The sequence below is a fragment of the Triticum urartu genome, chromosome 7A, assembly GCF_056163025.1.
Source record: "Triticum urartu cultivar PI428250 chromosome 7A, HENAU_Tu73, whole genome shotgun sequence".
In the NCBI taxonomy this organism is placed as follows: domain Eukaryota; kingdom Viridiplantae; phylum Streptophyta; class Magnoliopsida; order Poales; family Poaceae; genus Triticum; species Triticum urartu.
This window is the reverse complement of record NC_141879.1, coordinates 569,007,119-569,021,356: the sequence shown is the minus strand read 5'-3', so window position 1 is coordinate 569,021,356 and position 14,238 is coordinate 569,007,119. Positions and strand designations below refer to the sequence as shown.

General features: G+C 46.0%; 2 protein-coding genes and 1 pseudogene across 3 annotated transcripts; 2 read left to right on the top strand and 1 right to left on the bottom strand.

Moving 5' to 3' along the window:
• The first annotated feature begins 1,533 nt into the window (after nucleotides 1-1,533).
• On the top strand, nucleotides 1,534-6,715 carry LOC125521839 (PHAF1 protein At3g51130). The gene is made up of 14 exons (XM_048686900.1): nucleotides 1,534-1,838; nucleotides 2,051-2,133; nucleotides 2,220-2,294; nucleotides 2,641-2,708; nucleotides 2,870-2,975; nucleotides 3,083-3,143; nucleotides 3,225-3,394; nucleotides 4,340-4,402; nucleotides 4,483-4,530; nucleotides 5,295-5,408; nucleotides 5,517-5,616; nucleotides 5,689-5,762; nucleotides 6,260-6,364; nucleotides 6,484-6,715. Exons 1-14 carry the CDS (start codon nucleotides 1,673-1,675, stop codon nucleotides 6,529-6,531), a joined length of 1,281 nt encoding a protein of 426 aa, XP_048542857.1. The 5' UTR covers nucleotides 1,534-1,672; the 3' UTR covers nucleotides 6,532-6,715.
• A 398-nt stretch (nucleotides 6,716-7,113) lies between these two features.
• Nucleotides 7,114-10,704, top strand: LOC125521841 (uncharacterized). The gene is made up of 5 exons (XM_048686902.2): nucleotides 7,114-7,477; nucleotides 8,768-8,937; nucleotides 9,414-9,492; nucleotides 10,052-10,106; nucleotides 10,196-10,704. The coding sequence occupies exons 1-5, from the start codon at nucleotides 7,279-7,281 to the stop codon at nucleotides 10,314-10,316; spliced, it is 624 nt and encodes a 207-aa protein (XP_048542859.1). The 5' UTR covers nucleotides 7,114-7,278; the 3' UTR covers nucleotides 10,317-10,704.
• A 148-nt stretch (nucleotides 10,705-10,852) lies between these two features.
• On the bottom strand, nucleotides 10,853-13,444 carry LOC125521840 (alpha-amylase type A isozyme-like; annotated as a pseudogene). Its single transcript, XR_015610252.1, has 4 exons — nucleotides 13,355-13,444; nucleotides 13,102-13,232; nucleotides 11,592-12,406; nucleotides 10,853-11,307 (listed from the first exon to the last, which is right to left on the bottom strand). The product of XR_015610252.1 is annotated as an alpha-amylase type A isozyme-like (transcript).
• Between the last annotated feature and the right edge of the window lie 794 nt (nucleotides 13,445-14,238).

Sequence of the window (14,238 nt, the reverse complement as noted above, 5' to 3'; positions counted from 1 at the left end):
GTCGCCGGTTGCTGCGTTGGAGCTTCGCCGGAGTCGCCGAGGTTGCATTGAAGCTTCGCCGGAGTCGCCGGTTGCTGCGTTGGAGCTTCGCCGGAGTCGCCGAGGTTGCATTGAAGCTTCGCCGGAGTCGCCGGTTGCTGCGTTGGAGCTTCGCCGGAGTCGCCGAGGTTGCATTGAAGCTTCGCCGGAGTCGCCGGTTGCTGCATTGGAGCTTCGCCGGAGTCGCCGGTTGCTGCGTTGGAGCTTCGCCAGAGTCGCCGAGGTTGCATTGAAGCTTCGCCGGAGTTGCCGGTTGCTGCGTTGGAGCTTCGCCGGAGTCGCCGAGGTTGCATTGAAGCTTCGCCGGAGTCGCCGGTTGCTGCATTGGAGCTTTGCCGGAGTCGCCGGTTGCTGCATTGGAAGCTCTGTCAGTGCTGGATACGGTGGCTGGCAACGTCGACGACTGCTCCATACGGTGGCCAGTGAAGAGCAAAGCCAGTGCTGCGATGGAGAATCATAGAGGTCGCCTGTGGTGCCATGGAGCATCGTTGGTGCCGCCAGTGTGGTTCTCCGTGTTGTGATGCAGCATAGCCAGGGCCGTCGAGGTGCTACAGAGAGACAAGGTCGGGTGGTCCTGATGGTTGTCTGGCAAGAGGAGGAAGACAGGTTGCGGAGCGTATTTCCTGATCGAACGGTCCTGTGCGCCAGATCGGACGACTCCCGAAGCGGATGATTTTCTGCAAAGATCATCCAGATGATTTGTAGCAGTGGCCTTTTAAGAATAGTATATCTCATCAAGTATAAAAGCAAGAAGTCGAAACAAAAGAAAATTAAAACATTGACATCGCACCCAAAAACTTGAAAAAAAACCCCGTAAGATGGCACAAAAACTTTGATTGGCACACCATAAAAACGAAATCCTTTTATCATTTTCTTAACCCTTGAACTTGGCTTTGATTGTTGAACACAATCGGATTTTATACATGCTTGTAAACTTGTGAGCTGCTCCTTGGCATATAAGAGAAAAAGAAAGGACACAAAGTTTTTAATCCGAGCTCATATGCACACTGATTAGCAGTAAGATCCTAAAAAATAGTAAACAATTTCAAAAAAAAATGATTTTTTTTGTGATAAGCACTGATAAATTTATCACATGCTTGTCAATTTGGTGACAAAGTGACATTTCAATTTTGGAGCATCGATTTTCTTGTTTTTTCCCGGACCTCCAGAAATGTTATTTCATCACGAATTTTGCACGCGGGTCAAATATTCATCAATGTTTATCGCGAAAAGAATTCAAAAACATTTTAACTTTTTTTACTATTATTTTGAATTTTACTGTTCATCCAAATGCATGTGAGCTCGGAATTAAAAAAGCGCTTTCGAAAAAGAAAACCCTTGCGAGGAAGCAAACGTAACGTGATAAAACGTGAGCACAGGCAAGTAAGCAACCGGTGGCCTTGCCAAGTGTGAAGCCGGCGCCAACCTTACTGACAGGTGGGCCCCACGCCCGCGGTCCTCACACTGACAAGGCGGCCCCGCGCACCGTCCGTTGGCTTCTCGTTAAGCTAAACTACTAGTCGGCGAGAAGAAGGAATCGGAGTAGACGCAAGCCCACGCGAATCCCCGAACCCAATCGGAGCGACGAGAGGAACAAACCGGCCGACGAGGGGAAGGAAGGCCCGCCGCAGCGATGCAGACGCAGAGGTCGCCGGCGATGGTGGGGGGAGGGCCCGGGTCGGCGGTCGGGTCGCCGTCCCCGGCGACGGTGCCGGTGAGGCGGCGCTGCGAGGGCACGGCCATGGGGGCCGTCACCCTCGACCTCCGCCCCGGCCTCGGCGTCGGCCCCTTCACCCTCGGTGAGTCCCCCCCCCCCCCCCCAACAACCCTAGCGAACCAACCAACCGCCGTCGCCGCGTCGGTTGGGATCCGATTTCCGAACCCGTCGGTTGCTTCCTTTCGCTCCGCACGCGACAACAGAAGAGAAACCTGCGTTTTAAGCAACCGCTTAGCTGAAAGTTTCGATTTTTTTGCCAATTCTGACACAAGAGCTCGGGGATGGTCGGTGCAGGGATGCCGATTTCTGATGCATTTGCGCAGATTGAACACCAGCCAAACATTTACGATGTTGTCCACGTGAAGTACTTCGACGAGGTTTGTGATGGGCAGCCCTTGTTTGGTGTTACCAGAGCCACCAAATTAACCTTTACTGATTGGTGTGGTTCATTCTGTGATTCCAGGAGCCTCTAAAGTTGGACTTCGTCATAAGCTTTCCGGATCACGGGTTTCACTTACGCTTCGATCCTTGGTCCCAGGTTTGTTTCAGTCAATTGCTTGGATTTTCCTTGATACTCTGGTTGCATTGTAGACATCGTTGATCTCACTTGTACTGAATCCATGTATACAGTAGCATTTGTTTGTTGGTATTGAATACTGTACTGAAATGTTTATATAACCAAATTATAGTGGTTCTATGCTTCGTTGAAAATAGGAAGTGTAATGCAGACCCATCAGTAGTTTAGTGCCGTAGTTATTTGAATTCTGCAGCAAAATTTGCTTAAAGAATATGGTATAAAAACCTGTACATACTTTGCACTTGAGATTTGTGAAAAAAATTCACTATCGATCAGAAATTCTTATTCTTTTATTTTTCTCCTGCAGAGGCTTCGTCTCATCGAGATTTTTGATGTTAAGAGACTGCAATTGCGTTACGCGACGTCTTTAATTGGGTGAGGAGCTTCTACGCATTCCCTCTTTTCTGTTTAGTCTATTTTCAAGAACTCTTGGGTCGAGTAAAGCTGGCATGGTCACTCATTTTTTGCCCTAACCGTTCAGCAAAAGGTTAGGTGCTGTGTTACTGACGATTTCCTTCTCCCTTCTATTCTTTCAGCGGTCCATCGACGCTAGCCACTTTTGTATCTGTTTATGCTCTATTCGGACCGACTTTCCCTGGGATATATGATAAAGAGAGGGGCATGTATACCCTCTTCTATCCAGTATGTCATGACAAATAGCCCTTGCTTTGTTTTATTTCTTTCAAGATTTTGTTCCATGTTCCATTTCCTGGCCTGTTTGGGTTTATCTTACTCACAAGATTTTGCAGGGTTTATCATTCGCATTCCCTATCCCCAGTCAATATACAAATTTCTTCAACAATGGGGAAGGTATGTTGCCAAATAGTCACATTCATTTCTGCATAACTATCATTCGCAGCATTTCTTCTCAGCTTCTTATTGCACTTGCAGTGGCAGATTTGCCCCTGGAATTTCCCGATGGAACAACTCCGGTTACGTGTCGTGTTTCTATATATGATAGCTCAACAGATAGCAAAGTTGGTGTTGGATCATTGATGGATAAGGCAGTTATTCCTGCCTTACCTGCGGGCAGCCTATATATGGAGGAAGTACATGCAAAGGTACATTGCCTATTTATTGATGATATTTCCAGTCTATTAATCCTGTGAAAACTGCAGAAATTTTCCTGTTTCATGATTCACTAATCCATACGATCTGGTTTTACAACTGCACACCACCACCACCACCACCACAACAACAACAACAGCAAAGCCTTAAGTCCCAAACTATTTGGGGTAGGCTAGAGCTGAAACCTATAAGATCTCGCAACCAACTCATGGTTCTGGCGCATGGATAGCTAGCTTCCACGCACCCCTGTCCATGGCTAGTTCTTTGGTGATACTCCACTCCTTCAGATCTCTCTTTACGCACTCCTGCCATGTCAAGTTCGGTCTACCCCGACCTCTCTTGACATTATCAGCACGCTTTAGCTGTCGGGTATGGAGCTTCTGGAGGCCTGCACTGAATATGCCCAAACCATCTCAGACGATGTTGGACAAGCTTCTCTTCAATCGGTGCTACCCCAACCCTATCACATATATCATCATACCGGACCCTGTCCTTCCTTGCGTGGCCACATATCCATCTCAACATGCGCATCTCCGCTACACCTAACTGTTGAACATGTCGCCTTTTAGTCGGCCACACTCAGCGCCATACAACATTGCGGGTCAAATCGCCGTCCTATAGAACCTGCCTTTTAGCTTTTGTGGCACTCTTGTCACAGAGAACGCCAGAAGCTTGGCGCCACTTCATCCATCTGGCTTTGATTCGATGGTTCACATCTTCATCGATATCCCCATCCTTCTGCAGCAAAATGTTTTTGAGCAAGTATATACACCAAAAGAAAGTAAATGCAGAATTGTAGGCTGAACAGCTGGTAGTGTATGTGTCATGCATCATTGTTACTGTCTTCTGTGCGCAGGATAAAATACATATGTGACTGAATAAGTCTCGACATAACATCACTGGAGCAAACCTTTTTTAAAGCTTTATCTTGTTTTCAGCTTGGTGAAGAGCTTTGGCTCACTACTGGGGGGCAGCATATTCCTTTCGGAGCATCGCCACAGGTGTAAATCATTGTACTGTCTGCTCTCTTTTTCTGAAGCATGCTTTAATGGTTTCTTACGTGATGCGGTATCTTTGGCAGGATATCTGGACCGAATTGGGTCGTCCATGTGGTATCCACCAAAAGCAGGTGTGCCTGTATTTTTTTTTACTGAAGCACTGCAATATGGATTTTCATAGAGATTCTGGCAAGCTAATCTTTCAATTGTTATGAATAAAATGTGCTAGATTACTAGAATGCATATTTTCCAGTTTATTCTTTGGAAACATGTATCTCTACCTCCATATTTTATCCTATATGAGCTGGTGACGATAACCAGGATGTCACTTCTCGTTCATATTCTGGGCATGCTTGAGAAGCCAGAGTTATCTGTTATTTCAAAGACCAGTAAACAATAAATGATTCCATGCACTCAAGCAATTCAACATATGGTCAAAAAGATCCGTGGACATCTCAGTATCATACTGAACTAGGTGTTTGGTGCTGTTGCAACTTGTCAGTGTTGGTAGAATACAATGTGGAAATTTGATCGAATAACCCCCAAAATATGCTTGGAACATGTGAAATGTCATAGTTCGACAAGGGCTTTTCTTGCACTTGCAGATTGCTTTGAGGTTTGAGTATTACTTGCAAAACAATGTTGCGTCAGATGAGTTTAAAGATAAAGCAGCCAAAGCCTGAAAAGCTGTTTCACCTTTCGCTTTCTGATTTTTTGATTTATATTTTATATCCAGAGCCATTATTTTACCTCTTGGTACATGTCAACTCTTCTGTAATATATGCTCTCCCTTTTTTGTTATTGAAAGAATAATATAAGGAAAGACCAAAATCCTAAGCACCCTCAATACTGCATTCTCATCTTTAACGCTTAGCACATCGTGCTCTCATGTTAGGTGGACCAAATGGTTATACACTCCGCGTCCGACCTCCGCCCTCGGACTACTCTTTGTGGAGACTACTTCTACAACTACTTCTCGCGTGGTATAGATATCTTATTTGATGGTCAGGTATGGAGTTTTTTGTATAGCAGGTGTGCCTGCACACTTCAAAGTTTACAACATTTCTTTTGCGAGGTTCAACCAGCATGTTGACCAGTAGATTTTGTTTCATTGCAGACTCACAAGATAAAGAAGTTTGTTTTACATACAAACTTCCCTGGTCATTCTGATTTCAATTCGTACATGAAATGCAACTTTGTTATCTACGACGCTGAAGGTACGAACTGCTCGCTACAGTCAGTTTGCTGCTGATGAGGTCAGTACTAATTAACTATTGGCTTTGTTTCAGCTGAAGGGGCACAGCAGCCGGGTAACACTTCCAAGAATTGCATAACACCTCGAACAAAATGGGAACAAGTCAAGGTATGGTGTTCACCATGAGTTTATGCTGCAATGATTCCCATATAGATTTATAAGTTAACCTATAACTATCAGCTTTGCTTTGAGTTGCCATTTCATTACTAAACCTTTTGTGCTCCCTCTATGATAATTTGTTTTTCCTAGATTTACTTATGATATATCTCGATCTTTTAATGGTTGAATAGCTGCCTTCGTGAAAAGTTGGTGAATGACAGACCTTTTGAACTTGCATGCAAATAAATGAGTTACTGATGCTTCTTTGACCCCAGTAAAGAAAATGTTTCTTTGATTGGCATACAAATAAAAGTAAAATCAGATCGTGGGTAATGTGCTCCCATGCTAAAACGTCATCAGTTCTTTTACTTCTTAAAAGCAGCTCAGCATGCCATGTAGCAATTGTTTGAGCTGTACTGCTGTTTCTCGCTCATGGCCATTTTTTTCTTTTGATTTCCCATGCTTATTTGCTAACTGACTAATGTGTGTTGATTCTACTGTATTAGGAGATCCTTGGCGACTGCGGTCGAGCAGCAATCCAGACACAGGGCTCGATGAATAACCCATTTGGATCAACTTTCGTCTATGGATACCAAAATATTGCTTTTGAGGTAGGCTACCTATCACTCAGCTTCAGAAACCTTCTTTTCCTGCACGAACTGTGTCATCAGTTTGTTTGCTATCACTCTGATCTGACACTTGCAATCCTTCCGTTCTCATTGACCAACAGGTGATGAAGAATGGATATATTGCCACCGTTACTCTCTTCCAGTCATGAGTAGCGTAGCTGAACCTGATGTACGTGGCATGTAAAATTATGTGAAGCATGCCTCGTTACGTGTAAATTAACCTGTATATTCCACTCATTGTACAGGAACTGGGTTCCTTCCGTGGTCTCTGTAAATATTATCCCATCACTATCGTTTTATCAACTAATTAATCATGTGCGCCCATGTTATTGCCGTGGTTTTGTTTACCCTGTACACAACCTTCTTTGGCTGTCAGGAGACCTTGAATGATAATTCCGTGCAAAATTAAACTCCTTGCATTCTGAGTTGGCCAAAAAAAATTCAGTAGTAGGGCGTGCACTTGTTTTTAGGTCGTTGATTTTGACTAATCCAAAAGTGTAACTTTTGTTCGAATACGAATCCAGTGATTAGCTTCTGATGGTACATAATACATGTGCTCAGTACACCTGACCGGAGCGAGCTGGGTTTGAAGAAAAAATACCAACATTTAAGACGCCAAATACATATATTTAACATAAAGTTTAGTCAAACAGACTTGTTGGGATAAAAAGCAATATGCGAAGTACTATTTGAAACGGAGGGAGTGCTCCAAGTTCTTGATAAGACTGTAATTCTGGCGACTGCACAAAACGAAATCGAAAACCAAGCAAAAGAAGCTCCTACTGAATAAACGCCAGAGGCGGCGGCACCACGAAAGCGAAGCCCCCTCCCCGTCTACAGTCTCTCCACGCGGGGCACAGATCACCACTCGCCGCCGCACCTCCACGCCGGCGGATATGGAGCGCGCCGGCGCCGCGCCGGGGGTCCCTGCGGCAGGGGAGGGCGCGGCGGCGGCGGCCGCAGCGCCGACCCCGGTGGCAGGGGCAGGGGTGGTGAAGGGGAGGTCCTGCAAGGGCTGCCTCTTCTACTCGTCGGTGCTCAGGTCCAAAGGGCGCGGCCCCGTCTGCGTCGGCGTCACCCGCGGCATCCCCCAAGGTCGAAGATCGTGCCCGCGCCACCTTCCTCCTCTCTTCTCTTACCCTCGATTGCCTGCTGCTTGCTTTAGGGTCTCTAGCGGGCTAGGGTTCCCCTGTTCCTAGTTAAGCCATTAGCCATGTAATCTGTGCCCCCTGAGCTTTCGCTGGGCTCCCTGTTCTGCACAAGATTTCGTTTTTTGCGGTGATGGCACACACGCACCAACCACGGGGATGCATAGCGATTAGGGCTCCTGCGTTGTTTGCAAACAGGGGTACCCATTCCCACACACTAGGAAGAAAGCACCTTGATTGCAACTCATGTCTTCAGGGCAATTCGACAAAATTGCAATGTTAACATCATAGGTTTATTTGGAAACTAAGCTGTATTGTGGCACTGGGTTTCCCCATTCCGTTAGTTGGTTAACAGAGGCAAACAGAGTTCGCAACCGTACAATGGGAAAACATGAAAGGGGAAATGGCTCGGCATGCCTGAGGAAAACCCACTGCCCGCCCCTGCTCCTGGAAAAAGACAATTGGACGAAAACAAATCCTAGCACCATCCCGACAAACATTCAAAGTTATTACATCCCATACTGACGCGTAATATCAGTGCCACAAAAGAATTCTACCAATCAATCTAGTAGGCTATCGACCATACAGATCCCAGGAAGCTTGCTGTAGAAGTTTTCTCTACTACTGCCATTTAGTGTTAATACCTGGACCTGTGGGAAGGATAAGCGCCTGGGTTTGTTTGTTGACTCTTCAGAGCAGTACAAGAAGGTCACTGCATTTATGTCATTACGTGTCAGATTCTGGATCTTCTGTTGAGTTTATATGTGCCACCAATGTTCTGGGAACCACACAAGGACAATTGAGTGTATGAGTTTAGGTCCCCAGATGACTAGAAGCAGATACTTTATTCAATTTCATTGAAACACAGTATTAGGTCAGGGCATCAATTCCATTTATATCCAGAATGTTGTTGATCAACCTAGGTTCACCAATAAACTCTTGTATTTATTAGTACTCTGTACTGATGATCAGTTGAATATGCTAAATCAGTAAAAAATACGATCCATTCTATAACTTTGAGATTATCTCTCGTGACAATCTCTGCAGAACAGCAGAAGTACCGCTTCATATCATGAATGTTTATCTCTGTATCATCTACACTGGATTTATTGTCTCACCAGTCACCATAGCAGTTATAATAGCTGACTTATTTTTATCTGATTTTTGTAATTCTTAACTTTTGGGTTGACTTGTTTTATCTTATCTTGGTTTTTGTTGAACTTGCTACGGATACCAGTTCCTGATCGTATGGTTGGAGAAATTGAGCTGGGAGCTATCCAAGAAGGTCGCAACCTTTCCAACTTCAAATATGCATGTGCTGGATATTCCATATACCTAGATGACAAGGATACCTCTACAGTGAAGGGAGAGAAGCATGCAGAGCTCCCTATCTGTGTTGGAGTTGAGGTATTTCTTCTTCTTCTTAAGCATTTATTGCTCTGAAATATGCTTAACATGTCAGCTCACACATAAGCAGTATGCCAGTGTGACTTAATGTGCATGGGAATTATGCTGTCTGTTTATGGTGTACACTGCATAGGTCGTCTTAGTATAGCAGGCATAGTCTATGACAGTTGATTATTTTATAAAAGAAGCAATTTAGCGTGCAAGCCTAGTTCTGTATTATGTACTGGAAAAGTGGCTGGTGTGTTCATGGCAATCCATATACCTTTTATTTGTTTACAATGATGAATTGATACCACTTCCCTTCTTTTCTCAATCACAGTAGGAATGCTGGCCATGCCATAACAGTAAACATATATTCTTGATATTTTCCCTAATATGTTCACCATTATTATTGAAACTGCTTGGCGAGTATCTTACTGTAAGTGTATGTCAAAGGATAAATTATGTGTAAGCAAGAAGTTTTTTTTTTTCTGCAGCTATTGACAGACAGAGCTCCAACTAAACAAGCTCCAGCTCACGTAACTAAACAAGCTCCAGGTCACATGAAAAAAGAAGGTGAGGAAAATATTTATTTTATTGCCTGACAAATATGTAACTGTAAAAATAATACTACAATAGCAACTCCAAAGCCTACCACGGTGTGCTAGATCACTGCAAGAGGTGCTTAGCATGTCACACTTTTCTTCAGTAGCCTCTGTACTGCAGATTCTCTGTAGAATGTAATGAGCGGTCTCACCTGTTACTTATAGTCTGTTAATGAAGAAATGAGTGGACATGCTAATGTTGCATCGTTGGTTATTGTGTGATTAAAGCCGCCAAATCTTATTCTTAAAGTCAATTTTGCCACAGTAGACAAGCAATACAGAAAATGTTCCCTCAAACAGAATATCAGAAAAGGTACTTTAATTAACTCACGGTGGTTGGAGGAACTGGATCCTAAAGTAGTCTGCATTCTGAGTCGAACAATCTTGGAGCTCGCCTATATCTCAGTGTGCCAGAAACTAAATTTATTTTTACGTTGGTTAATAAGACTTGGTCTTCACGAGAAAGATGTGATGATTAACTTATTGGATCTAGAAATTAAACTCATCTTCTTATCTTGATAACATTGCAGCTACTCAAGCACACGGACACAAACCTGCGCTGACACAAGCCGATTTCATAACCAAGTACGTTGCTCTTTTGGTTTAAACTCTAATCAAGTCCATGGTTTTGCATCGAATTTTAACAAACGGTGAATTTTCAACTGGACCTGCAGATTTCAGAGGAATGCTGGACTTGTGGCCAGTGGTGTGGTCAGGAACATGAATAAAGTTGGGACTTACGTCAAAGACACGGTGGATGACATCCTGTACCCATACCGCAAGCGTCCCAAGTAAAACCTAGCTCTTGTTCTCCTTGAATCCTGGAGTAGAATAGAGAAAAATGTGGGAGCATGTAATCTATTACTTCCGGAGACACTGGCGCAGGAGTAGCCTCGCTTGGTTTCTGAGGCTGTGGCTGGGATTTCACTGTCTGTCAGTTCATGCCTAACGCTAGCAGGCTGTTGTATGCCTGCCTGTTTTGGATTCTTGCCATGTTCCTTTGGTAGAGCCTCTCCGCTCCCCAGCTTGCAATGCGATCTTCATTCTGCTGGTTCCTCCAGCAATGTATAGGATGCAATGTAACAAAGCTATAAAGGAGCTCATCTTTTGCCTATTTGAGGCTATCCTTTGGAGAATAATAAATTAATAATAGGCCGTCATTTGGCTTCCTTTGCTGGGTTTATTTGGATTCATGGCAGTGTCTTGGTATCACAGAGGAAATCCTATTTTCAGTAATTAGAAAAACTGTCATGCCGGCTGTTCATTTGCTTGGGCTGAAACTGTCTTTTCCTTTTCATTTATATATATATGCTGAAGCATCCAAATGGCGCAATCGCCTCTTATACCTCTTCATATCCTCAATAATTTATTTACTACAGTCGTGTGAGCTATTCGTAGAGCTCATCAATTTTGGGTACAAGTATAAAAAAGTTAAATCATAGCAATATCTGCGCGTGTATAGCAGAACGGACAATGTAGTTCAAATCATGTCTGGTCAGTGGAGACTTCAGCTCCGCTGCAGTGTCGCCGCGGCGCCGGTCTTCTCCCAGACGGCGTAGTTGTTGCCGTGCGCCGAGGTCACGAATCCGGCCGGGATCACGGCCCCAACGTCATACCTGGACCCGATCTTCACCACCACCTTGCCGTCGATCTTGGCGACGTAGGCGTCCCCTTCGTGCATCAGGATCTTCAGAGCGCTGGTCGCTGTGATGCCGTTGCGCTTCCTGATCGCCACCAGTGCCGCGATCTCATCCTGAAACCCCAGGTTGAAGAAATGGTCGTAGAACTACAAATCATTGAAGCAACAATTCTAAGTTTCCTGAATGAATAAATGAATGGTGGTGACTTAGGCCCAGTTCTTTTGACCTATTCTTTTAGAACCTTGAGAATCGATTTTTCACTCAGCTTCTTCTAGAACCTTGTACTCATATTTTTTTACAATCCTAAAAATATAGGCTCAAGATTTTAGGAGAAGCTGGATGGAGGGTCGATTCTCAAGATTATAGGAGAATTTGCCAAAAGAGGTGTGCCTTAGTGAGAGTGAAGGTGAGCCCGGAGCGTGTTGCTTACGATGCATGGGATGGCGGGATGGGTGAGGATGTACGCGTAGCCCTGCATGACCTTGTCGTAGGGGAATGGCCATTTGGCCTGGGTGGAGCCGGTGTCGTGGTTGTCGACGAAGGTGACGGCCTTGGCCGGCCACCACCCCATCACGCCGGGGGCCTTCCCCTGCGGGTCGATCAGCCGCCACAGCTCCCCCTCGACGGCGGCGTTCAGTATCCCTTTGGTTGTGAAGTCGAACACCATGCCCGCAGACGCAGCGCCGCCCACCTTGTCCACCCAGTTCACCAGATTCTGCCGATGCGCGTCCTGGTCGTAGTTGGGCTTGCCGTCGCCGTCGGGGACCATGTCGCCCCAAAGCTCGGCCACGGCGAGGCTCGGGGACGTGCCGTCGATGTACACCTTGGCCATCTCCGGCAAGTAGCCCTTGGCGAAGTCTAGGCGCCACGCGTCGAAGCCGAGGTCGCTCTTGAGCCAGAGGAGCCACTCCTTGAGCTCCCTTTGGACGCGTTCATTGAGGTGGTCGATGTCAGGCGCGTGGTCGAAGTCAGCGCCGGTGTCGAGGTTGGCGGTGCCGTCGGAGTAGGTGGTGTCGTCGCGGCAGATCATGTGGGGACCCCAGTCGAGGCGGCCGTCGGAGGTGCCGCCCTCATAGATGCAGTAGATGCCGCGGCTGTCCTTGTAGTCGGCGCAGCGGTGGTTGATGACGATGTCGGCGATCGCCTGCACGCCCTTGCCGTGGAGCGCGCCGATCAACGACTTGAGGTCCGCCTCGTTGCCGTACTTGGATGCGTCGATGTCGTACAGCCGACCAGGCATGTAACCTGTAGCCGACCCGAGTCAATCGCTTTAGTTCGTATACTGTATACTTCTTGATCGTATTTGCACATTTTGTTCATCGAAAAATAGAGTAGGAAAACAAATGCTTCTTTAGTGTAGTACTAAATATCTAGATGAAGGGAGTAGAAAAATAGAGTAGTCCTTCCTCTCTCTAGATGTGTAAATCATCTTATAAAAATCAAATAATCCTAAAATACTTAGACGTGGCGCATTAACTTCTCCCTCGTTTCTTGTTTCTTGACATATCAACCAATAAAAAATATGAGATATGCATGCTTTAATGACTTGAGATTATCAAACAGGACATGCAGTGATTAAGGCTGGTCATAATGAAAGTAATTTAGAGAGTAACATAGATGCCACGTAAGCAAAAAAATGATGTGACAAGTAATTAATGATGAGAAAGGCTAATAGAAAAGGATGTCATTTGATGCATAGGATAGGAATTTTTCCATTGAGTCTTAGCTAATATTTTTTTCCCTCGAAAATGTGAAGGATTAATTCTTATCTTACATATGAATAGAAATTCATTCCTACAAACCAAAGGGCTTTAAAGGAAATTTTCCTATGCAAATCTTATCCTATAGAAATTCTATGACATTTCTAAAAACAAAAAAGGCGTAGATGTTGAGGCACGAATGATTTAGTAGGAAGAGGGAGGGGGAGACCGGAGGAGGACCTTCGCTGGCGACAGAGTGCGACGGCGGCGGGAGCCACGTGGGTGACTTCGGCCGCGGCGATGTCGTCGACCTTGCCCATCATCATGTTGTACCACCCGCCGCTCTGCTTCCACGACTCCCAGTTGAACCCCTGCAGCATGGTTTCGCGCCATGTGCAAACATCCATTAAGCTCCCACGGTTGATGAAGGTCCTGAGCTCAAATTCTTCTCCTCAGAGAATCAAAGCAAACCCCCACACATACGCACGCGTACCTGAAACAGGACCTGGTGGCCGGATGCCAGCCCGGCGAACAGAAGCAGCGGCAGCGAGAAACAGCACAGGTGGGTGTTCTTCTTCCCCATGGCTCTATCTCACAAGGCACTCTGTTTCTTCCCCGAATGACTGGCGGGTTGATGGCTACAAGCGTACCACGTGCTTGGTATTTATAGGCAGGGGACTCGATGGTACTCCAGAATTTAGCACGAGCTGCGTGCGCACTGTGGAGTGTTGCTTGCAGGCAATGCACGCACGGGCACCGGACTCTGTTATGGAAAAAGGGAGTAATTGATGATGGTCAAGTCAAGCAGGGGTGGCACTGGCACAGCCTCCATGGAAAACGATCGATGATCCAAGTTGAGATCGAAAAGCAGCATTGCCTTTTGCTTTCGGAGTAACCGGTTTTCTGAAGAAAAATAAGCATGGAAGAATCCGTGCAAAAGATTGGCATGTCTTCAAGGCAGAATACACCTCTCGGCGATTGACTTACCAATGCCCGAAGATTGACTTGTTGATTTGCACGTAAATATTCTGACGCGGAGCAAATCTGAAGCTGGAACCGAGAACCGCGGCGTGCTTGGCAGAAGAGCCATGGAAACATCTGACCGGAGACGCTTCTAGTGTGTCAGAGGAATGAACGGCGGGAAACGAAGCCGTAAGGCCAACTCCACCGCGCGACCCTATCCTCGGTAAAACGGATAAACGAGCCGGCCCAGCGCGCGGGAGCAAACAGATTTTTGTCCGTTTTGTGTTCGCTTTCGACCTATCCGTGGCCCAAGTTTGCGCCGTTTTTGGGGTGAAACGGACACCACGTGGACGCGCGGGCCGTCTGCGCGTGTCCTTCCCTGGCCCGCCTGTCGGTGGCACAGGACGGGCCTTT

Excerpts from the sequence above, each read along its gene's own strand:
- LOC125521839 (XM_048686900.1), top strand. The coding sequence starts at position 1,673 with ATGCAGACGCAGAGGTCGCCGGCGATGGTGGGGGGAGGGCCCGGGTCG. Across the intron at positions 4,531-5,294 it reads GTGGTATCCACCAAAAGCAG|GTGGACCAAATGGTTATACA; the intron begins GTGTGCCTGTAT and ends CTCTCATGTTAG. Across the intron at positions 5,409-5,516 it reads ATATCTTATTTGATGGTCAG|ACTCACAAGATAAAGAAGTT; the intron begins GTATGGAGTTTT and ends GTTTCATTGCAG.
- LOC125521841 (XM_048686902.2), top strand. The coding sequence starts at position 7,279 with ATGGAGCGCGCCGGCGCCGCGCCGGGGGTCCCTGCGGCAGGGGAGGGC. Across the intron at positions 9,493-10,051 it reads AGGTCACATGAAAAAAGAAG|CTACTCAAGCACACGGACAC; the intron begins GTGAGGAAAATA and ends ATAACATTGCAG. Across the intron at positions 10,107-10,195 it reads CAAGCCGATTTCATAACCAA|ATTTCAGAGGAATGCTGGAC; the intron begins GTACGTTGCTCT and ends CTGGACCTGCAG.